Here is a 24058-nt window from a genome sequence, read left to right as displayed (position 1 = left end):
ATTTAAAAGAATGAGTCAACCTTCCTTGAAATTACATATCCAGTCAGAAAAAAAAGTTACTTATTGTCATATTAGATTGGTTCTTTGGATAAAAAATAACGTAAAGATACACTGAAGATACATGATAATATTAAGATTGGCAGCTAGAACCCTTGTCATAAAGTTAAAACAGTTTAATTTTTGTAAAAATTGCTGTGTTATTACTCTAAACATACGTTTATTTTAAATTGTGTCATTGTCACTCTTCTCAATATTTTGCGTTCTGAATTTAGTGCTACCAATGTCGATCGATTCCTAACACTATAAATCGGCATTCTTATTCCTATATTTTCAAAGCAATATTTGCTACTATATTTGTTATTCAATACCATTTGAATAAAGAATTTATCAATAAATTTCAACCTTTCCGATAGGGATTGAAGTCCCCAAACAGATGTTGTTAATTGTTTATCATAGACCATCAAAGTATTCTGACAGAAGGTAGGGAAACAAAGTTCTAGTCTAACTATACAATCCAGAAGCAGTTACTGAAATCAAACTCATACGAAGAAATCCACTTTAGAATATACCTGTAGAATGAATTTCAAAATAAATGACATCATGGGCTGTTCCTAAAAGCCTCAACAGCATTCAACGACATACAAAGTTGATATCTTCACCCTGAAACATTTGACTTTTCTTGTACCATCAAAGGAGAATAATGTTGAACATTTTCTTTCCTCAAATGAGCACTACCGTTTGACTGAACTAGGAGGTAATTAAATTGTAAAGAGCATCTCCACCCTGAAGTCCGTTGCCATGAAAACCACCGTTTCCATAACAACAAGTCCTGTTACGGTTCGCCAATCAAATTGAAAAGGGAAAAAGAAAAAAAGAAAGAAAAGAAAAGAAAGGAACAAACAATTCCACTCGCTCTGTAACAAATGAGATGCATGGAGTAAGTCGTGAGTGGGAACCCTTCACGCCTGGTGGGGGAATATTCATGAAGCTATCAGCTTATATCTAATTTAATAGGAATATATAAGCCATGTTTTACTTTTGAGCATACAAGGTTCAATCAAAGTGAGAAAACTTTTATATCGGACTTCCGAAGAAAAATAAAATAAAATAAATACATGACCGTGTTTATTATATATATAGAATTCCCAGTCACGACCCCTTTTCAGTTTTATTAAAATCAGAAGAAGTAAAGAAGAGAAGAGAAAGATGGGATAAGAAGGAAAGAAAAAAGAAAAAAAGGAAAGTAGATGAGGAAATAGGGAAACTATTACTGGATAATTTTGAGAAATACGGTAAAGGAAAGTGAATAATTTTCGAATTGGGATTATTTCCAATAGCTATTGGGTGAGTGTTTGGTATTAAGGTGATCAAAGGTAGACACATGTTAACCCATACTCCCCAGACCTACATCCATGTAACCCCAACTACCGAATTATCCCAATTTAGCTCTGAGATAGATGAGAAAGTTTAATTTAACAGCTTATTCAATATTTCCGAAAGTTCTTGACTAGTATCCAGTACTTGAAGTATAAATGATGAAGTTAACGGCATGCTAGAATTGACCACAGGAAAAAAAAAAGTAACACACATATTTGTCGAAGATTTTGACTTTCAAAGTTCTCCCATGATGATCATTCGTTCAGGCTATTTCCGTCCTTTTTCGCTTCCTTTATAGAGCCAACTTAAATTGAGTTAGTATTGACTTTGAACGATTTTAATTGTCAACTACCATTAGTTATAGTAAGTCACACATATATGTCAAAAGAATTGGTACACTTAATACTAAACCCACATTTTACTCACACTCACATTCATACAGGACAATGTATACTTCAGGTTGCATTTAGTTGAATTAAACTAACCTAACTACATTTCTATAGACATTTATTACATTTCAAGAAAACTTAATTTGACAGCACAGGAGAAATTTCGATACATGAAAAGAAAATAATAATATGCTTTATAGACATGCATAGAAATCTGTTACTTTTCAACAATATCGAATAACACTTTTCTCTTTATAGATACATTAGGAGTTGGATTACATTACTAAATAGTCGAAAAAAAAAAGAAAAAAACGAAAGAAGGAAAAAAAGGTCAACATTAAACCCATTTAAGATTCAGTATGAACGAATACATATCAATGTGAAAGAAAAAAAATATAATTGGTTTATCACTTGAAGAAAAAAAAACTTTGGTAGCATTTTATTGAGTCTCTATCTCAAGAGGAGAAATTTCGACAATTTTGAGTCCTTTCCTCACGTCGATAATAACTCATTTATCAACTCTCTTTAGGCACTATGATGGGCGTCCATAAGAGTAGTTAGTCGTTTGTCTTAACTACAGACAAATATAGTTGCCTCACATTATATATATTTTTCATTTCGTCACTTGACGCACTTCATATGAAAATTTCCAAATTTCATGAGATTTAAAATTAGTGAATTTAGTTCCAAACACTGGGACATATTTCTATTATACGATAGTTCAATGGAGCTAGATTTCTGGACCTATCCTAGGTCCTGTATTTACACTACGAAATTATTAATCAAATTTCAGTTCAATTTAAGATCACTAAATTTTATTCCTGGTTTATATCGTGGAGTCAAGAGATTCGAGTCACTGAACTGACGAATGACAAATAGTTATGTTTCCGGTCGTAGGGGAAGGATTTGGGGCACACTGTTTCATAATTCACTGATTTCGTTGTGGTTTCACAAAAATAACTTTGGATACGGATTAGGGTTATTTTTACGACCTGTTACTTGTTCTATTTACATGCCAAATTTAACATAGTATTAAAAAAATTAATAGTTACGAACATTAATAACAAATCAGTAAGGTGTTATTTATTACAAATTACGCGGTAATACTCTACAATCACAACTAGTTGGTCAGTATCGGTTGTCAAAAATGAAAACCTATGGCAACCTAAAACAACCAGGGTAAATACCGAGCCCTTTTTCATACATATTCGCTCATATATATATTCATATTACTCAATATAATAAATTTTATTCTAATATCAATCTTAGTATTTCGTCGACACTTACTTTTCTACGTAACCTTTTCATATTCAATAAGTATTCACACTTTCTTGGCTCAAAACAAAACAAAAACCCTGACTAACAAAATTCTTTTTTTTTAATAAGGTTGCAACATTGAAATGTATATATAAACCCGATAATCAATAATAATTCCATTTACTAAGATCCGCGTATAGAGAAATGGTTGATATTATTTAATAAGTCGACACAAGAAGTGGAAATACAGCAAGTAAAACAGGCACGTAACTTTTCAAACTATGTAAGCATACATATATATAAATGTATATACAGAGAAAGAAAAAAAATCAAGATTATTTGAAATTAGTGGGCCCAAACTGTTAATACATACACACCATATAACCAATCAATAGAAAGAAAAAAAACCAGAAGTCAGTAATCAATGGGTATAGTTTGTACGATCAATGAACAATAATCAAGTTTCTGGAAATCTGAAATCATAGTGTACCTTCTCGTCAGTCCCTCCCATGGTGGATTGAGTATCGTGAAAAATGGTCCTGAGTTGTTCTGAAATACCGGGAAATACCTCCACGAATTGTATCCCTCGATGTCTCAGTCAGTACATATGATCGAAATAAGTGATATGAACATTGTACGTTTTCATGAGTTTCAGAACCGGGGGGGGGGGGGGGTTGAAAATTTAAAAAAACTTTAGAGAAGGAATAGAAGAAAGAATAGGTAAAAAGAGAGGAGACAGAACACTACAACTACGAAAGATAAGTGGTCGAATTTATGTATACAACATACTATAACCAAATATTTTCCTTTATGCCAAAGGGGTTCGGCTTACCAAATAAATAGCCGAAAAACAAATATCTTCAACAACGAGACGAGTCTGTGCCCTCAATGGGATTTTCGGAAAGACAAAGGCTTTAGGGAAATCCCACCACTCACCGTATCCGGTCAACGCCATTGAAGACTCCGGCCATGCCGGAAGGTAGTGTAGATTCTTAATTTGGAATTTCAAAAATCATCCGACCTCTCAGAAACTAAGGAAGTCCAGAATAGTAATGAAACTAGAGTAAATAATAGCTAAGATATCCCTAACGAGTAATTTGCCAAAATAAAAAAAAATAAATAAACTGAATTTTGGATCGGTGATTTCAGTGACCAAACATCACCGATGGCTACCCTGCGCAGACATGCCAAGGTCTGGGACGTCATCTAATTAAACTAAGAAAAGAAACGAAAATACTTAAGAGGACTAGGGGTCGACGTCCGGGTACGCAAGGGACATAAATATTAAATTAGTAGCGGTTGATTTAATCGGATAGCCCGATCTGAGCTGTTAGCTATATGAACACTGCATAGTAAATAAGGTAAGCAACGAAGAAAAAAAATCTCGGAGTCAATGAATGTTAAAGGTACAAATGACCAAACCTGTACTTTCCGATGATTCCAGGATATAGCAGTTATTTTTCTTAATTATCATTTCTGTCAACCTTTAAAAGTAATTCCCACATGATGCTACCCTATCTGATGAAAGGCTTAAGATCCGGGGCTGTTAGTATGAGGTACTTAAATGCGAAGTAACATACAATTCCCAACTACACATTATTATCCAATAGCAAACCCGGTTGGATGAATGTACTGGTGTAGAAGTCAAAACGCGAGAGATTTTCAGTAAAACATATTCATATTCTCAATATATAATATACACTGGGCCTATTCACTTAAGTACAGGTGTCCTATCATCTCATTCATATTTTATATCACAATTGTATTATTATTATATCATTACATTTATTCATTATTTACTCATTTCCACGCGAAGTAATATTTTACGGACACCCTATTACATACATTTACAAGCAGGCCATATACATATTACATTATGCACTAATAAATCTATAATTTTCACAATCCGTCACGCTTAAACTGCTACACGATAACATTCATCGAACCACAGACTCTTTGTTCCGAAGCACCAGAATTATATTTACTTCGCAGTTTTGAAAAAAATCCATATGTGTATTCACTGAAAGTTAAATTGTCAACGATTATTTTATTTCTGATTTGCTGATAAAACTAAAGCAACAATGGAATCGCTACAGCATGGGATGGGAATGGGATCTCTACAGCAACGGGAAAAGAGAATTTAATATTGCATTTTGAAACAAACAGTAACATCATGTAGGCTTACTTCTATTAAGAAAATAGGCATTCTTGATTTCAGTGGATATTTCGGTTTGTAATTGACATAGCAAGCTGTAATTTTCAGAACAGTAAGATCTCATGCTATTTAATACGAATGTATACTCATAAGAACCGAAAACCATGTCTACTGGATGTAATTTAGAAATAAAGGGTCGAAATCAAACAACCTAAATCGCTAACTCATGCAATGACGTGATGTCAACAAACAATCGATTACCGAAAACGAACACGATGGCGCTGTACTCAAGAAATAATTTACCGTGTACTGAAATATACTCTTATACTTATTAATCAGAACTATAATATTTACTCTGGTTTAGTATACTTCGAGTTAGACAAATGGTACTAAATTAACGCATATTTATACACTGTCCTAACCGAAAATTCACGCACTCACACAACACTACTAACTACACATAACAATATATATACTAAACTACTAAACCAAACAAGCATCATTTAATTACATGCATGTTAAAGAAAGTAACCTAACATATTAGATTTAAAACACATTACTCCCTTGTCGGTATATAAATTTGGCTCTATTGAAATTTAGGGGGACAAAATGAGAAGAGTAACCCTAGGTCCAATTGACCTGACCAATTATTTAAAACATGTTTACTAGAATTTGAAGCCCTGGGGGCACCTTAACAAAATTTATTAAGGGACCTTTCCCCTGAGGGGGAAAAAGGCCCTAATACAAACAATAACTAACCCATCCCCCCGCTAGAAATGGTTCAATTCCGAAAAGCAATAGGAGCCCTTTTAGTTATATTAAGCTGCCATTCTGCTGATTAGTATTACAGTATTAGTACATGCACTTACTAATAAAAAAAAATCACATTTACTATATACACAAACAAAACGTACGAAACAGGTCGTATTTTCCCCAATCCCTAACTGAATTTGGGTTTTAAAAGAAAAGGAACATAAAAATCACTATTTCACTCGGTCTATTCTAGCTCGGCAGCAACATGGCGTCCTGTCAACCGGAATTTGATATTTCACTTAATTATTGTTCCTTTAATAAAAAAAAAAAAATGCAGACTTTGGGCTCCTAAGAAGTTGTCAGTCTTTCTAACTATTAACTTAAATTAGATGTTACCTTAATTCTATTAAATATCTGTCCTTTTACAGTCAAAATATGGTGATCACTTCGTAAAATGTTTTAGCTGAGAATGATAACATTACGCCGAAAACGACAAGGGTAGGAGGATTCCTCCAATCAGGGCGAAATCTTTCAGCCGCGGAAATTACAAAGCAAATAGAAATTGGTGAAATCCAGATATAACCGGATCTGAAAGTGACTATGGACTAGTGAGAGGGGTGAGGGAAGGTTTAATTACCTGGCCAAATTCTACATTGGTCTGAAATTAAGAATTTTATATCCAATGGCAGAACTATATTTCGGTATGACGTCAGAATGTTAAACCTTGTAACTATTCAACTTGTATATGCGAAAATGGAATTTACAATTAATCAAAATATAAATAAATATTTTATTCTGTGAAAATATGATTCCTAAAGAGACCTTTCGATTCATTAGATTAATTTGAAGTAAAGAGGATAAATAAATCGTGTAATTAAACCGAAATCTTTTATTTAAAAAATTTCACTAGGTACAGGGTGAGTAAAAAAAAGTGGTCATTACTTTCAACTGTAATGGTACATTACAACCCAATGCACTGTTGACTCCCTACTTTCTTGACCGGCGAGTACCAGGGTCGATATGGCTATGGAGAGAACCAGTAGGCTCTGTAGGTCACGAATACGTTGGTTTCGTTCTCGCAAAGTGAGGTGTGTTCCAACAGAAGTCCAAAAACAGATCGACGGTTTCGACAGTGTTATGTAGTCACTTCTGGGATCAATCGTGTGCCAATGGAGGGGCTTCCGGTGAAGATCTTTGGGTCTATCCTCATCTCCTGACTCTGTTGCGTAATTCTATGCCACACACTACCCATGAAACTACAGAGATCCACAAGGATCCTCACAAAAATGACGAGAATCGGCCCAAAAGCACGGATTGTTTATTTATAAGGGCGCTTATCTCCGGTGACTGACGGGCCCCTCGGCCATTGTGGGTATGGGGACAACGGGAAGACACGCTAGTGTCTGAATATGCAAATCCTGGGATCACATTTGAAGTTGTTTCAATGCCAGAGCTCAAAACGACCAGACACTGCTGATCGCTCTCGGCTATCCGACCCATGCGTCAGCTGAGCTTGGTTTGGTTTCAGTTGGAACACATTTTTGGACTTAATTGTGATATCCAGCACGCCCGTAGCTAGGAGTGTGTTATGGAGGAGGTACAGTTCAGTCTCTTTCCTAACACACACACACAACAAACCCTGGTACTCACCGGTCAAGAATGTAGGAAGTTACTGGAGATGCCCTTTCAATTACATATAATTAACATATATCCTAAAATTTCAAATTACATGTGTACCCTAAAATAAATACCCCTGCAAATGTCTGTAAGAATCCTTGCTCTGAGCAGTGTTTGGAACGATACGACCACTCATGACGTATTGCTTCACTTGAAAGTCTAGAAGTCTTGAAATCCACATTACGAAAGTACTTAAAATCTATTATGTGAAAGAAAAAATCTTTACAACTATTTTATCACAGTATTGCGTTACCGATGAACAAGAGAACAAAGACTTACTTTGTGTAAGCTGGAGAAACCCAGTATGGGTTTTCTGCCGCTTCCTTTGCATAGCGCAAAATAGCTTCCCTGGGATCCTGGTCATCTTCCACTTTCTTACTCAAGCCCAAATTCCGGATTACGAAGGAACTCAAAGTACCACCTGACGCAGCTACCCGACCACCTTGACCTGTGAGGAAGAAAAAAAAATATTAAATGAATGTAAACATGAACAGCTGTTTTGGATAACAATGTACAAACAGAGTGGCCCAAAAGTAGATATACAGACCAGCATCGATCAAGTATGACGTTTTAATTGATTAAGTCAATAAATTTATTTGCTTTGATTTTTTCCGAGCTTAAGGTATAAGTGAAAAGAAATTAAGAACAAATAATGAAGAAACTAAGTTAACCTGTATAAATAAAAATAAGTAAATGATATAAAATGCCATGATTCAATCAGTGCGGGACTGTATACCTAGTTTTGGGCCACTCTGTAGAATATTCTCCAAAATGTATTTATTGCATAAATGACTGATTATATTTGGATATAAACTCATGAAATGATTTCTTGAAGTTTTACGTCCCACGTTTATCCCGGCTAGGCTAAAGGAGACGGTGATAATGAGAAATGAATGGTGGAATGAAGAAAGTGGGAGGAAACAGGAGAATCCCGACAAAATCCACGTACACGGTGTTTGTCCACCACAAAGTTCTCTTGGTGCGAGCTGGGATCGAACCAGGGACCCCATGCACCAGAGGTGAACGCCACCACTGAGCCACCACGGCCCCCTGGATATAAACTCATGTTCCAAAAAAGCTTTTCGAAGTATGGACATAGTAAGGATATGCATATATCAATACAAACTAAGAGAACACAATCTGTAAAAGGCAAAAAATCTATCTAATATTTCAAATTTGGATACATGAGCTTTTATCCAAAGTAATCCTTCACATATTAACATGTGAAATAATCTTCAGGCTTTAAACTATGAGTCCTCTTCGTTGGTCTAGTGAAGAGTGACAAACTAAATGAAATGAAATCTGAGTTTTACGTCCCACGGTTATACCGGTTACGCTAAAGGAGACGGTGATGATGAGAAATGAATGAAAATGGTGGAATGAAGAAAGTGGGAGGAAACGGGAGAACCCCGAGAAAACCCACGAGCACGGTGTTTGTCCACCACAAAGTCCAAGGGTGGCAAAGGAATCGACGGGTAAGTCGTGAGAGGTAACCCCTTGGTGATCCATGTTATAATGTCTGCATTGTTATTGTTTTGTAATTCCTTCTAGCGCGCTAATGAACAGACGACTATCTACAACTGACCTCTAGCGGACTAATTGGAAACTACCTGCCTAAGAATGAAAGACCTAGCTTACTCGTAAATCCTCTGGAACGCTTTACAATGGCTTTCAGATGCTAACATTGACGTATCTCGAAAGTTAGCAATGATAATATTACTTCATCGTAAGATTCTAGAGAAGCTGCAACTATGAGTGCTGGCGGAAAGTAACCTATGGATTAGTAGTTACCACATGGTAAATACATTAATGAAAGTCGAACCTATTATGCACGGAATCGCTCATAAGGTAGCTAGTAACCACAGTATACAAAGTGAAGTGAAGTCAATGTGCAACTCATGACGCGCCACTTTAGGAAGTTCCAGAGTTATGGGATCTATATAATTGCGAAATTTACGTTAGTAATGTATTATGTTACTTTGGAACACAAATATTCAAGCAATGAAAACATATCCGGACGTACGTTTTTAATAACATACGAATATATAATTCAACACGTAAATAATATTAGGCCATATACAGTGTACTGTGGTATCCTTGTTTATGTGTATACCCACCTTCGGTGACGTGCCTGCTCCCTACGGACACAACCCCTCGCTGCCCCTCGGGTACCATTGCTGAGCTCCTGCACTAACTCCGTTAGATAGCATTCGTTCTTTTTAGCAGCAATCTAGCACAAGTTGCTTAGTATCTTTCGCACAATATTTCTTATTGCGTACGTACACTGAAGCTCCCCTAAAGTGATTCTGTACATAAGTTAACTTAATATTATCATTAATTAGCTAAATTAGTAACATTAAAAAAACAGCCGATCAACTTCGGAACAAATGCCCTTTGGTTTTCACAAAGCGAAAGGCGAAGATGAAACCTATTCCTGGTGCGCTCAATCTATATCAAGAAATAATTTCTCGTTGTCTGACCGTTCCGCTCTGATACTTGTCCACAGATCGAGTCATTCTATAAGAATTCCTATACTTATGCTAATTAAAGTTTGAGTCTAAAAACTACTGATGGGGACTGTTTGCATGGTTTGTTTTGAAGTTAAAAACCAAGAACTGAACATTTGTAACTGCAACCAATAACAAGCATTGACAGGCAGTACTGCTGAACATAATAAAACATACTGAACTAGCCCGATCCCGCGAATCGTACTTTTATTTTATGACAATAGGATACTCCAGCTCCTCGAATAGAAAAATGTACAGCATTGTTAAAAAAAATGGTTACCCACCTCTCTCTGATAAAGCCCTGCATCTTTGCCTACAGTTCGAATTAAATTAAACAAATGTGAATTTTCTTTGACCAAATGATATCTTTATTAAAGCTTAAGTATTAGAGTTTCCTCCCTAAGATTGCCAGGATATCTAAAGTAAGGTGAGTGTCCACGAGTTTGTAAACAATATTGTACATACACATGATACAGAATAGGCTTTTTGTTTGTTTATTATTATTATTATTATTATTATTATTGAAATGAAATTAAATATGCCGGCTAGGCAAAAGGAAACGGTAATGGTGAGAAATGAATTAAATGGTGGATTGAAGAAAGTGGGAGGAAACGGGAGAACCCCAAGAAAACCCACGCACATAGTATTTGTCCACCACAAATCTCACTTGGCGCAAGCTAGAATGGAATCAAGGATGCGATGCATCAGAGGTGAATGCTCTACTACTGAGCCACCGTGACCCCAGCAATAATAATAATAATAATAATAATAATAATAATAATAATAATAATAATAATAATAATAATAATAATAATAATAATAATAATAATAATAATAGCAGCAAGGGAAACGGATGATTAAGACAAGTGAATGATGATAGAGGAGCTGGTGGAATAAAAATGTGGGAGAACCCGAGAAAACCCACACGATGTTGTCCACCACAAACTTACTCAGCCAGGAATCGAACTAAGGACCCCACATACCGAAGGTAAGCGTTCTACCACTGAGCCGTCATATCCCACAGTAGTAGTGAAAGAAGAAGAAGATGATGATGAACAAAAGCTTATCTCGATTGAAATTCTTTCCTGTTACTCGGTAAAAGTCTACCATAATGGAACCATGATCGTATTAAGTAAGCTAAGACCAAAACTTGCCTGCCGTGATGGGGAGATCCGGTCTGCGTGATTTAACTGGATCTTGACGATCTTTCTCCATCTGCTTCCGAATGGACTTTGGTTTCTCTTGGCGGAACATGGGTAGCGCATGTGGTGTTATGATCTGTTGTGCAGCAACAACTTCAACCTAGAAACGAAAATATATATATATTAAAACATGAAAGTATCACATTTTTTTTTTTTTTTTTTTAACTCTGTCTAATTATTTTACAGAAGATTACAATACAATCTATATTATAAAATTGAAAGTGACTATGTGACTCTTAATTTCTTGAACCGCCCGACCGATCTCGATCAAATTTTCAACGTAGATGCGGTTCTGGCCTGGGAGTGTTTTTAGCTATTTACTTTGACGGTACACCTTGGGGGGGGGGGAGGAGGAGGAGGGGGGAATAAAAAATAAATGAAACTTAATAACTTTTGAACCACCCGACCGATCTTGATCAAATTTTTAATGTGGATGAGATTCGGGACTGGCATGATTTTTATCATTTCACTTTGACGGAGCAACGTAGGGAAGGGGATGGAGATATACAAAAATCAATAAATATAAAAATAAAAGTATCTATGTCCGTGAATTAATTACTTTTGAACCACCCGATCGATCTCAATCAAATTTTCAACATATATGAAGTTCAAGCCTGGGAAGTTTTTTTTTTTTTTAATCATTTAATTTTGACAGTAGATCTTAGGGGTGGGGGAGGGAAAATATATGAAAATAAATAAAACTTAATAACTCTTGAACCACCTGACCAATCTCGATCGAACTTTCAACATAGATAATGTTTGGGCCTGGGATGTTTTCTTCATTTCACTTTTACAATGCAACGAGGGGGAAGGGGGGAGATATATGTCAAAAAAGTAAAAATAAAAGTGACTGTCTTTGTGACTTCATCATGTTGAAACCACCCGACCGATCTTAACCAAATTTTCAACATAGATCAGGTTCAGATATGAGGTGGTTTTTATATCACTTTAACTGTAGAGCTTAGAGAAGGCGGAGGGAAGGATAACTCTTGAGCCACCAGACCTATCTTGATCAAACTTTCAACATAGATCAGGTTCGGGCCTGGGATGTTTTCGTTATTTCACTTTTACGGTGGAACCTAGGGGAGGGGAGGGGGAAATATATGTTAAAAGAATAAAAATAAAAGAGATCGTCTTTGTGACTTCATCACGCTTTAACCACAGGACTGATCTTAACCAAAATGTTCAATATGGATGAAGTTCGGACCTAGGGTGGTTTTTATCACATCACTTTGACGGTAGACCTTAGGGGAGGGGGAGGGGACAAATATGTAAAAATTAAAAAAAAATTAATAACTCTTGAACCACCCAACCGATCTCGATCAAATTTTAACCTAGATTAAGTTCGAACATGAGATGATTTTTGTCATATCACTTTGACGATGTAACTTAAGGGAGGGAAAAGACATTTACAAATGATCGAAAATGACCGATATTAGTGTCGAATCTATAGTTTTTGAGGTCGCTGAGATGAACAGTGACACTTCTGATGCCATTTAAATCCACATTGAGCCCCGCAAAAAATGTGGGAAGGGAAGGGGTTATATGTAATCAAAATTACCAATATCAGTGTCGAATTCATACTTTTCGGGGTCGCTGAGATGAACAATGACACTTCTGATGCCGTGGAGCAACATGGGGAGGAGAGGGGGTATATAAAAATCATTGAAAATGACCAATATCAAGGAGCGCTTTAATAATAGTAGAAAATGACTGACTAACAAAACATATTGCTATTTTTTCTTAATTTAACCCAGCAAAGCGGATAATTGATGCTAGTTCAAAAATAATGACAGATTCATACTAATAACAAATTTAATAATAAAAATAGTAAAAGTACGACTTCTAATCAAAAAGTAGGAGTAAGTAGGATTACAAGTATACACCCTCCTTTCTACGAGGGTATATACTCGTACCTATGGGTATATACCTTAACTCTTTTTAATAAATATGAAGTGGTACTGTAATTTGCATGTGTTCAACAACTTTTATATTGTTCATAATGTTTATTAATTATTATATTATACATAACAAATAATTCGAGAAACTTCAAGTCCTTGACACATGCCATATACAAGGTAACCAAAAAAGTTCTTACCGTTTTCAACGTCCCATTAATCATGCGCTCACAGGGAGGAAATGAAATGATGCACGTGTCTGCCAAACGATTGGGAGTTAATCTGACCATCGACCTTCAGTAATACAGGCACGTTGCATACATACAGCAGTCATAACCTGTCCAGTGTTGAAGAGAAAAGGAGGAGCGTGTTCGCGTGTTTATTTTATGACTTTAAAGTGGGCATGTTAGCTCCTGCATCAAGTCTCCAGAACTTCCGTTCGGGAGATGTGAGCCTTTCGAATGAACCTCGCAGTGGACTACCACATGTGTTGAATGACAAGGGCCTGAAAGCAGTCATCGATGAGGTCTAACGTGTGATGAACTTGCAGAAAGGTTCCATGTTTCCGCTGAGACGGTCAGACTGCACCTGCATGGGATAGGGAAGTACTACAAGTTAAGCTAGTGGGTACACCACACATTGTCGGCAGCCAACAAGAAACAACGAGTGAAAGCCTATTTGTCTTTGTTCACTCGGCAACTGAACACACAAATCTTTGATCGTTTCCCACTGGTGACAAAAAGTGGGTCCTCTATGACACTACCAAGTGTACCAGACATTGGTTGTCGCCATGTGACCCTGTTCCTCACACGTCAAGATGACCTCTTCACCCACGAAAGGTTATGCTCTCGATATGGTGGAACTGTCGGCAAGTGGTGCATTACGAGCTCCTTTCACCTGGCCAGGATGAATATCGGGGTTTAAGGCTTTGTAATATTTATTACATTTAACGTACAATTATAAATAATATATCAAATGAAATAACAACTCAAACAGTTTTTGCTACAAGTGTTCAATGTGAGTACCATTCGTCACACAGCACAAGACATGTTCAATTTAGGGGAGTCTCGTTGCAACAGTACCATCTCGTGGGTATTTGCTGACCCCCAGATGCGAACATTATGAGTGTTCACATCGCCATTTAGGTGAAATATCAATTTGTCATTGAAGATGACAGTATCCAAAAAATGTTCATCGTCATGCAGCAACATTTCATTTGCAAATTTGGCACGTAAACCGTAGTCCGTAGCCTTTCGAGCTTGTAGCAAGTGAAAACGATAAGAACGTAGTTGTTAATTGTCTCCTTAAAGTTCTCCGCACAGACGGTTGCACTGTAACCACAGATTCAGTCTTTGCAAAATGTAAAACACAAAAAGCCTTCTGCTCATTAGTTGCCATCTTTCTTACTAGCGCTTTCTAACGGAAGACAGAGAAAACAGTGCATGTACACGCGTGCTTACACAACTGTTTGAGTTGCTCTTCCATTTGATATATTATTTATAATTGTAAGTTAATTGTAATCAATACTATAATACAAAGCTTTAAAAGCCCGATATTCATTTTAAACACCTGTAGTTTCACACTCCTCCGAGCTGGAATTTCTAACATTTATACAAATGAGACCTTTATATTTTGTATTTAAAAACTTCATATACCAAATTTCGTATATATGTGGAACGAAAAACCAAATGACCGAATTTTCTCTCTTAACTCCGATATAACGGTAGGGGTTCTGTTCGGAAAATTGCTTCCTTCAGCCTACCCCACATGTAGGCATCTGGAGCCGTGAGGTGAGGGGAGTGAGAAGGATTTGTAAAATCTGTTCCATGGGAAATCAAACGATGTTCAAGCTCTTGCGGGAAGAAGGGACAGTGATCCATTTGCAGTATTGGGAGTAGCTCCGTCTTGCTGCATCTATTGTTGTTGTAAGGACAGATTTTTGTTGCGATAAGAACCGCGCAAATTATGCAACAATGGAAGAATAATCAACTGTCGATTGATGTAGCAATCAAGGTACACTTGGCTTTTATGACTGAACCATGTGCTGCAGATGAAATCTTCATCTTCATATGCCATAATTACACTCCAGAGCAATGCAGTAGACGTGAGCGTTCATCTCCTGTAGTGAGATGCTGCCCCACATCGAGTGAACATAAATAGTGCTCGACAACAAACACCTTTTCCTCTGTTGTAGGTAACAATATCTTCGCGCTAACAGCACTCTACGCTAGTCTAAACAGAACTGAGCACACATATGGACCTCACCAGCTTATACCATATTGCACCTGCGCGCAATCCGTACGCGAATTTCGGTACTGTTTGTTTTGCCTCATACTGTAGAAGAACAGGTTGAAGGTGAAAATGGGATCTCTCTCATGCCAAATTAAAAAAAAAAAAAAGAAAAAAAAAAAAAAAGTTCGCAACGAACTTACATGACCAAAGATAGAGCAAAGGATATTTTGCACTACAGATAGGCGATGTATCTGTATGTCATCGTGTCTCAAGTTCAACAAACATGATCTTTAAAGGAAAGAAAAAAATCCCTGGTAGTTGAGCCTTTATAACTAAACGTACCCAAATTACATATCTACGTATATCTATGAAAGCACCTATGATACGTTTACCAGGTCTTCTTATTAGTATTACTACCATTACCTGTTTCGTCTTCCTCTTGGTCTTCACAACACAGAGTTTAGCTCCTCGCATGCTCATCTTTGGATCATAATACACCTTCACTACGCCATCACCGCACCCAATGAACATCTGGTTTAATTTCGGATGCCACAAAGATCGAATCACATGCTGGAAAGTTTCATTTCGCATTATTTATTTATTTATTAATTCTTTACAAGTAATGGGTGTCACTATCAGAAAAGAAACAACAGGATATACAAGCTAGTACCTAAGTTTTTACATATACAATAAGTAACTAAATAAAAATCTGTTCCAGTTCAATATATATCATGGGCGCATGGAAATGTATACGTAACATAGCAAACCACGCATATTAAATACCAGACATAATATAGCAACCATGGAGATGGCTCCCCCCTAGAAAATTTTCCTCGGGCATCCCTGATTATATATATCAACAGAAGTAAATGAAATGAAAATTAAATCTAAGTTTTACGTCCCACGAATATGCCGGCTAGGCTTAAAGAGACGGTGATGATGAGAAATGTATGAAATAGTGAAATGAAGAAAGTGAAAGGAAACGGAAGAACCCTGAGAAAACCCACGAGCACCGTGTTTGTCCACCACAAAGTTCACTTATAAGTAAGTACTTAGTGTCTGAAGATAACGTTAAGTTGTCGAAACAGTTACACTGTATTTTAGTTTTAATAAATAAGTGTTTATACTCCGGTCAGAGGTGTTAATTATTCCTTTAGTGAGTTCCACAGTCGTGATGGGTAGAGTTATAGTAAAAATTCTCTTTTGTTATTCTTCCCTATCCCACTGGTATTACGGAATGGTCACTTCATTACTCATTTCAAAGCTTGGGCCCATTACAACTTCAATAATTCATAATCCCCAACACACCACAATTTATAACACAGACCTAGGTACACTCATGTCCAAAATTATTGTCGCATGTCTATAAATATGTTGTTGTAGGAATATAATTTGATAACGAATTCGCCCGGTATTTCTTACAATGTTACTATGTGTATAATCGGCAAAGACGTGCAGTGAATAAGAACAATAAAACGAAAATAAAACTTTCGTGTCCATTTAGCAACATTTTGTTTTACGCATTCTAATTTTCGTATTTATAAATTCTTTTTCTATGAAATTTACCACAAATATACATTTCCCGATTATACATATAGCATCAGTATTAAAAGTACCCTGCAAAATCATTATCAAATTATATTCTTACAAGAAGACAATTATTGATATGCGACAATGATTTTGGACATGAGTGTACATATGTCGGACCATAGTCTTTCCAGTATGAGCCAATAAAAACTAAAATCCACGCTTTCGATAGCTTCAGTGTCCGAAACGATGGTTTTTAAGAACTATTTAATAAAGCTTTTCTTTTTCTGTTCAATTTAACCTTCAGAAGTCATCTTTCAAAGTTTGTACACACTCTTTTGACACGTTCTGATCTTATTTATCTAAATCTTACATAATTACTTGTATACTTACAGAATTTGTTACTTCAATTTCGTTTACTTTGGCAAAAGTGTTTTTCTCGAAAAACAGCAACCTCCCCACAGTCTCAGCTTTGGTTACAGAGAGCCCTGTTACTACCATGGAATCATCAGGGCTGAAGGTACAATCCGTGCTGAGGAGAAACAAGGCAAGGTATGTATTAAAATCAACCATATTAACAAGATCAGAAGTAGTGAACCACAAGATACAGGGTGTCTTAAAAGTAACAAGGTGACTTTAAAATTTAAAAACTTTCAATTTTTTTCTTTCTTTTGTTTCTGTTTCAGATTTGAAGAGATTCCTTTATTTTGAAAACGAACGGTCAATTACTGCGAATCGAAGCGGCTATCGTAGACGTTATAGTGTAAGGAATACATCCTCGGAGATGACTATAAGTAATTACGCAATCTGATTACACGTTTTTGTCAACAGGGGTCTTTAACTGTCCTGCCTCGACATGTCATCACGTTTTTCCAATACACACTAGAATAAGAGTAAGAATGTGCAAGGCTGAAAATGGTAGGCATTTGAAGAATTATATCTTTAATAGTGATGAAAACCCTTAATACATTCTGCTATCTTTCTATGTCAATCCTTTTCGTAGAATAAACTGCTTAAAAAAATAACACACTAAAACTGAACGACTGAACCGCAACCCAAACCCAGGATGTTCAGTATACTATGCCGATACCAGGCAGTTAACCACCACGCTACCCAGAAAAGCCACACTCACTTTCATTCCTGAAGTCGGTGCTCTTCTCTCAGACCACATGGCTAGTACCACAGCCTAGCTGCTGTGCTTGGACAATCCAGTGTCCATATATTGAGAACAGTTTTTGGCGGTTGTAATTTCAGATATATTAATGGAAGGGGGAAACAATCGATTTAACACACCAAATCCGGTGTAGGTGCGAATTCAATAACAGACAAAGAGCGAAAAAGTGAATGACTAGACCGAGACAAGAACATGAGATTTTCGCATATCATGCCGATGCGTTAACCAGTATGCCACCCAGTACGGTTCCCAGAACAGCCACACACTGTCTCATTCCCACATTTTATTCTTATTTCTTAAAAAGATATTGGTTTTTCAATTATATTCTATAATGCAGTTATTTCCAACTGGTCGCTGCATGGCTTACGAGTGCGGCTTTACCACCTAAGAAATGGAAAGAAAGACAATGAGAAAACGGGGGAGGGTATGATGTAGGAGACCAAGCATTGGCAGTGTTCTTGCCATCGTTGATTCTCCAGTAGTATGCCTCCAAAATCAACAACTACTCTACTGATGTTCTTATTTGCCTGTCAACACCGTCTTTTATGAGTGTCAGGTTACTTGCTAGCTCTTTCCCCCTTCCACTAAGAAGGTGAAAAGCACATTGTGACGTCACACAATATTGCGTTGGAAATTACTGCTCCATGACATATAGCAGATTTTCCTAACTCATTTTAATTTCGCTGACTTTCATGGTCAATATGAACCGTGTAATAGTATAGAGAGTCCACCGACCTATAATCTAAAATAAAAAACAAAATTCACACTCTAATTTATAAATATTGAGAATATTTTTACAAAATGCTCACGCAATACATTTTGTTTAAAATCGGAATGGGAGGGGTATGCAGAATTCACTCCATTATTACTGATCCATTTCGACTCCAAGCGGTGGATGATTGAGAAACACGAGAAAAATTTATGCCGTATTTAATCAAAAACGAATAATATATATATATATTTTAACGAAAGTTATAGTAGAACCAGGGCCGTGCCGTGGGGGGGGGGGGATCGGGGCGACGGTCGTGGGCGCCGAAGTAAGGGAGCGAAAAATTCGGAAGAAAAAAGGAAAAAAGATAGGAAAAATTGCTTGGAATATATGGATGGGGGCGCCGCCGTATACTCTCGCCCTGGGCGCTGATTTTCCACGGCACAGCCCTGAGTAGAACACATTTCTTTGTTGTTGTAGTCAGAACTAGCGGGAATAAAATGATTCCTGATTATTGACTCTGACTCCAGGAAGTAGGGATTTTTTTGAAAATCTCAATAAGTATATACACCACATTGTCAAAATTGACCATAATGTGAGGCTATGTTCCACGAAGTTCGCGTGGAACATACCTTAGGGTTTCGGGAAGGGGTGCGGGGTGATTTAGGGGAGAAGACTCAACAATATTCCTTCAAATTCGGACTTTTTCTTGAAACGAAAATTATATTTTCTTTTTATTAGGAGGCAGCTTTCATTCTTGGTAGATTTTAATCCCAAGCTGAGGGAATGATCGGAACTCCATGAAGCAATTACACACTATGATTTGTCAAGATCGAGTAATTTTTACAAAGTTTATATTGCAAACTTTATGGTTGATTCGTTGCACTTCAGTTTAGCGTTCCTTTTAGCAGCGAGTCTAAATGAACTATGGACCTACAGCTGAATGCGGGATCCGAAGCACATGAGCTTCCGCCGGGAATCGAACTAGGGGTCTCCCAAAGCCAAAGGCGCGTAAGTGCGTATATTTTATCCCCTTAATCTTCATGAATTGCAACCCCAAACAATAAGCCCATTTCCAAAAGGTTGCAGGAAGGTAGAAAACTAGTTTCATCAAAACCGGATAAATTTTATTATAAAATAGTTATCTTGGAATAGATTACGGACAAACACAGAAATACGAATTGAATCGAATGGTAGACGCTCGATTCAAATAGACTACCCAGACCGTTTCCCAGAACAGCCAAACATTCTTTCACTCCTGTAGTCTGTGCTCGCCACTGAAACCACATCGGCACGGTATACTGGAGATCCCGGGTTCGAGTCCTGGTCCAGTCAATCACTTTTTCACTCTTTCTTTGTATAATATGAAATTTGCACCTACAGAGGATTTGGTGTGTAAAAGTAAGTTTAAATCAGTTGTTTCCTCTTTTCATGAATATATGATTTTGAGTTTATTTGAATATGTAAAGCGAAAGGATGACAGGTGTGGTCAATCAGTTATTATTAAAGAACTGCGTGCAACAACTAGTATTGTTAGGTGTAAATTTGTGAAAATACACAGAGAAGAGATAAAGAGATCTGTAACTACGGAAGGAGAGAAATAAATAAATAAATAAGTAGGTTTAATGCAAGTGAGAACTAATAATAATGATCTGCAATGCAAAATCAGCAGGAAAGTGAAGTGAAGGCACCTATGGACACAACAATACGGCAGAAATTCCTTTCCTATTTAATAACCCTCCTCTCATTATTCATCCTATACTGAAAGAAATGAATGATTATCATAACTTACTTGATTTCAACTACTGGATCCTTTATCGTTTGATTAAAGACATGGGTTTTGAACTTAAAAAGAGAGGGAACAAAGCTGTATTGTTTCTGCTCTGTTTAAAAATGTGGTGAGACATGCAAGGGTTCGGAAGAAAACTGGCTCTTTTGGAAAAGAACCCACGTTTTTTCCACGGTTTTTTTTTCTGGAAAATTTTTGAGCTATTTTGAACATTTCAATCTTAATGAAGAACTAACAGTACATTTCATCCTTCTTTTCGCATTGTAACACGATAAAGCATTTAATTACTGCATTCTGTAGAGAAAGTACGAGACGTTTAATAACCAAAGAGAATCGATCACTTGACACGGAAAAAAAAAAGTCAGTCGGCGGACGCAAATGGATTATCTGCTTTAAACGAATTTAGTTTTGCAACTATAAAAGAGTTATCTTCTACGTCAAAATTGTTTTACTGAAAATTTAATAGCGCTAGCAATAACTATTCTGAAAAATGTAGTAATTAAATTAGTAGAACAAAATTATCATTTAGAGTTTATACGTAAACTGAAACTTTAGCTTTTCTGGAACTAAATGTACACCTTGTCTCAAAAAGGTTGAGCGCATTCTTTATTGGTGTTTTGAGGCAAAAATTTTCTAAGTCCAGCTTCGGGTATCTTCGGGAAAAAGTAAGCCAGGTTCGAACCTCCAAGCCAGCCTTTGCAATCGGGAAAAAGTTTGCAGATGTGTTTTTCTTCTTTTAAATATAATAAGACTTGTTACCAAGTGTTTAAAAAAGCAACATTGATTGAAATACTTAATGATACAATATTTCGAAACCTTGCACATGCTTGTTTGTCATTTAGCTCTCTATACGTAATGGAGCAGTTAAATACGTTAAAATGGTCTTTCCATATGTAAAAGAACGCTCAAAGTTAAGAAATAGAACATAATTATCGCCTGAGTACTAAAATAAAAGTCAAAGTAGAACAGAAACAGCGTTTGTCATGGATATGAATGTCATAATTACCTTGAGATCCGTTATACATCGCTAGAAGCTTAGTTCTAGAAGTCCTTGTGTTAGCTCATTGGTAAGCTGTCGGATTTCAAACCATATGGTTGTGAGTTCGAATCCAATCTAGGTCAATACTTTTTTTAAATTATATTTTCCGCAATGCATGAAAAATTATATAAAATAATTACATTAAAATACATAAGTTGTTTATATATAACATAATAATTGCAGAACATAGTAATTATTATGTTTAAAATATAACATCTGAGATAATTTTCACAGTAGGTCGTTATTATATATGAGAATGTTAAATACAAGTTAGGAAAATCGTTTAATAGCAATAAATAAGTTATGTAGTGTATTTATTTGCAGCTATTTGTCATATAGAGAGTAATTCTCAACATTCATAATATAGAATGTCATTTATGTTCTTGAAAAGTTATTCGATGTATAAACAGAGGGTATAAACAGAGAATCCAAAGTCGGAACGCTCGCAAAAAAATTCATGAACCCCAAAGGTCACGTTTACAGACTGGAATTGTTCTTATGAAGCATGCCACAGCAGAAAGTCTTTACATAGATTTTCAATTCAATTCCTGATATATGCTTTTGCAATGTGGAAGTGGTGATGCCTTGAGTCGCCCTCTCTCGCTCGCTCGCTCGCTCACTCTCTCTCTATTTATACAGAATATAAAAGTGGATTTATGTGTGTGTTTCAACATAATTCTGATATATCTAGAGCAATTTTAACTATATTTCTTACAGTCTGGAAAAAGAGTACTGTCGGGATACATATCAAAAATGCTAGAAACGGGTCGGTATTATTATTGAATCCATAGTTTCGTGGTCGCTTAGGTGAATAGCTCTACTTTCAATTCAAGTCCAATTAAGCTCCCATTAGCACCCAGGGTGGTTACGTAGCGACATAAAGATATCGAAATCAACCGATATTAGAATCGAATCATAAGTTTTCAGCGCCGCTAACAGTGCAGCATTTCCCACTAGTCCACATTAGTCCCATTGCCTAGAGGGCAACATATTTGCAGGGTGCAAATTTTAAAACTTGAATAATATTTTAATTTTTTCCGTATGAAAAAGTTAAAAATCATGAGCAAATATACTATTTCACGAACAATCCTCTTTTACTATTCTAATATGTTTAATAATAGCGTAAGAAATGTAATAGTAATTCAGAACATGTTTCACAGTTGTTATTTTTTCTTACATAGTTGTAGCTGTAGCATGTAGTGAGTGGAATTTAACTGTAATAAATTCACTAATTAACCATATTCGAATTAAGTTTTATTTTTAAGTTCGGAATGAAGGGGCGGAGAAATATGGAGTTATTGGGGGCACCGAGCTTTTCTACATTTTATTTTCAAGATCTCAATTTTTCTTTTGTCATTTGTTCCTAATAAAAAAAGTTCAGTCACTTTTGGATTGTCATAGGATAGTAGGAGTTGGATTTTGGGATGCAGCCTGTGAGATTCTAGAGGAGCTAACTGCTTGAAAAAATATTTTTGAATCATCTGTAACATATGAAATAAGGATATGTATCATAAAAAATTGAAAGTAACTATGTCTGCGTAATCATCACGGTCAAATTGCAAAGTCAAATGAATTGACGTTTGGTATATAATCAGGCTCCAATCCCAACTGGGAAGTTATCATACGCGTGTCACTTTCATTATAATACATATCCTTAGGGGGAGTAGAAGTCCGAATTTTTGCGAAAAATTTAGTATCTCACAAGCCGTTCAACTGAGAGCTGAAATTCAGCATATAACTCTTTATTAAAAATAAAGAGAATATGCCCTGGCATTTTTTAAAATTGTCTTTTATGAGCGGGGGGACGGGGGTGCATTTTCTATATATTGGAAATTGGTAGTGGGTTGATTTGTAAAAATAATTGAAAACGATTGATATTAGTTGAGAAAAAAATTGAGTAATGCAAACTAAAGTTCTTTTTGAATTTTATACCCACTGCTTTCTATTTATAATTGCTGAAGCTGGTGTTTAATATATGCAGCGTTCCGAGCATAAGGCAATCAAGCCATAAAGTTAGAGAAAAATGGCCATAAAATTTGTATTCTAAACTTAATTACATGGGCATTTCCAATTAGTACGGCATGCTTAATTATATAGAAAATTAGTTTCTTTCTCTCTCTCTCTTTTTTTTTTTTTTTTTTTTTTTTTTTTTTTTTTTTTTTTACGTTGGTCTACTTTTCCTTGATTCGAAACTTTTAAATTTCACCCTATTTTCTACTGAAATGTGTCTGTAAGGCAACAAAGAAATAATTACATATGATAAATTTAAATTCATTTTAATTCGGAAGATGAGAAACACTTTGCCATTATATATCGTAAAGGTCAGACCCACCAGTATTGTAACAAAGAGGTGCTTGAGCCAATGACGGTAGA

At 36.1% G+C, this 24058-nt stretch overlaps 1 protein-coding gene across 2 annotated transcripts in view; it reads right to left on the bottom strand.

The window, feature by feature from the left end:
* The window catches only part of LOC145674469 (WD repeat-containing protein 70-like), a 121588-nt gene that overhangs the window by 4112 nt on the left and 93418 nt on the right, over positions 1-24058 (bottom strand). For both annotated transcript variants that reach the window (XM_081744580.1, XM_081744579.1), the window contains exons 9-12: positions 17368-17506; positions 15871-16017; positions 11270-11417; positions 7888-8056 (exon numbers count right to left, since the gene is read on the bottom strand). In XM_081744580.1, the coding sequence (XP_081600706.1) occupies positions 7888-8056; positions 11270-11417; positions 15871-16017; positions 17368-17506 (603 nt within the window). The remainder of the gene's footprint in view (positions 1-7887; positions 8057-11269; positions 11418-15870; positions 16018-17367; positions 17507-24058) is intronic.

The sequence above is a fragment of the Thermobia domestica genome, chromosome 17 (genome assembly GCF_964235325.1).
Source record: "Thermobia domestica chromosome 17, izTheDome1.hap1.1, whole genome shotgun sequence".
In the NCBI taxonomy this organism is placed as follows: domain Eukaryota; kingdom Metazoa; phylum Arthropoda; class Insecta; order Zygentoma; family Lepismatidae; genus Thermobia; species Thermobia domestica.
The sequence above is the reverse complement of the archived record's forward strand: the minus strand, read 5'-3'. Positions and strand labels throughout refer to the sequence as shown.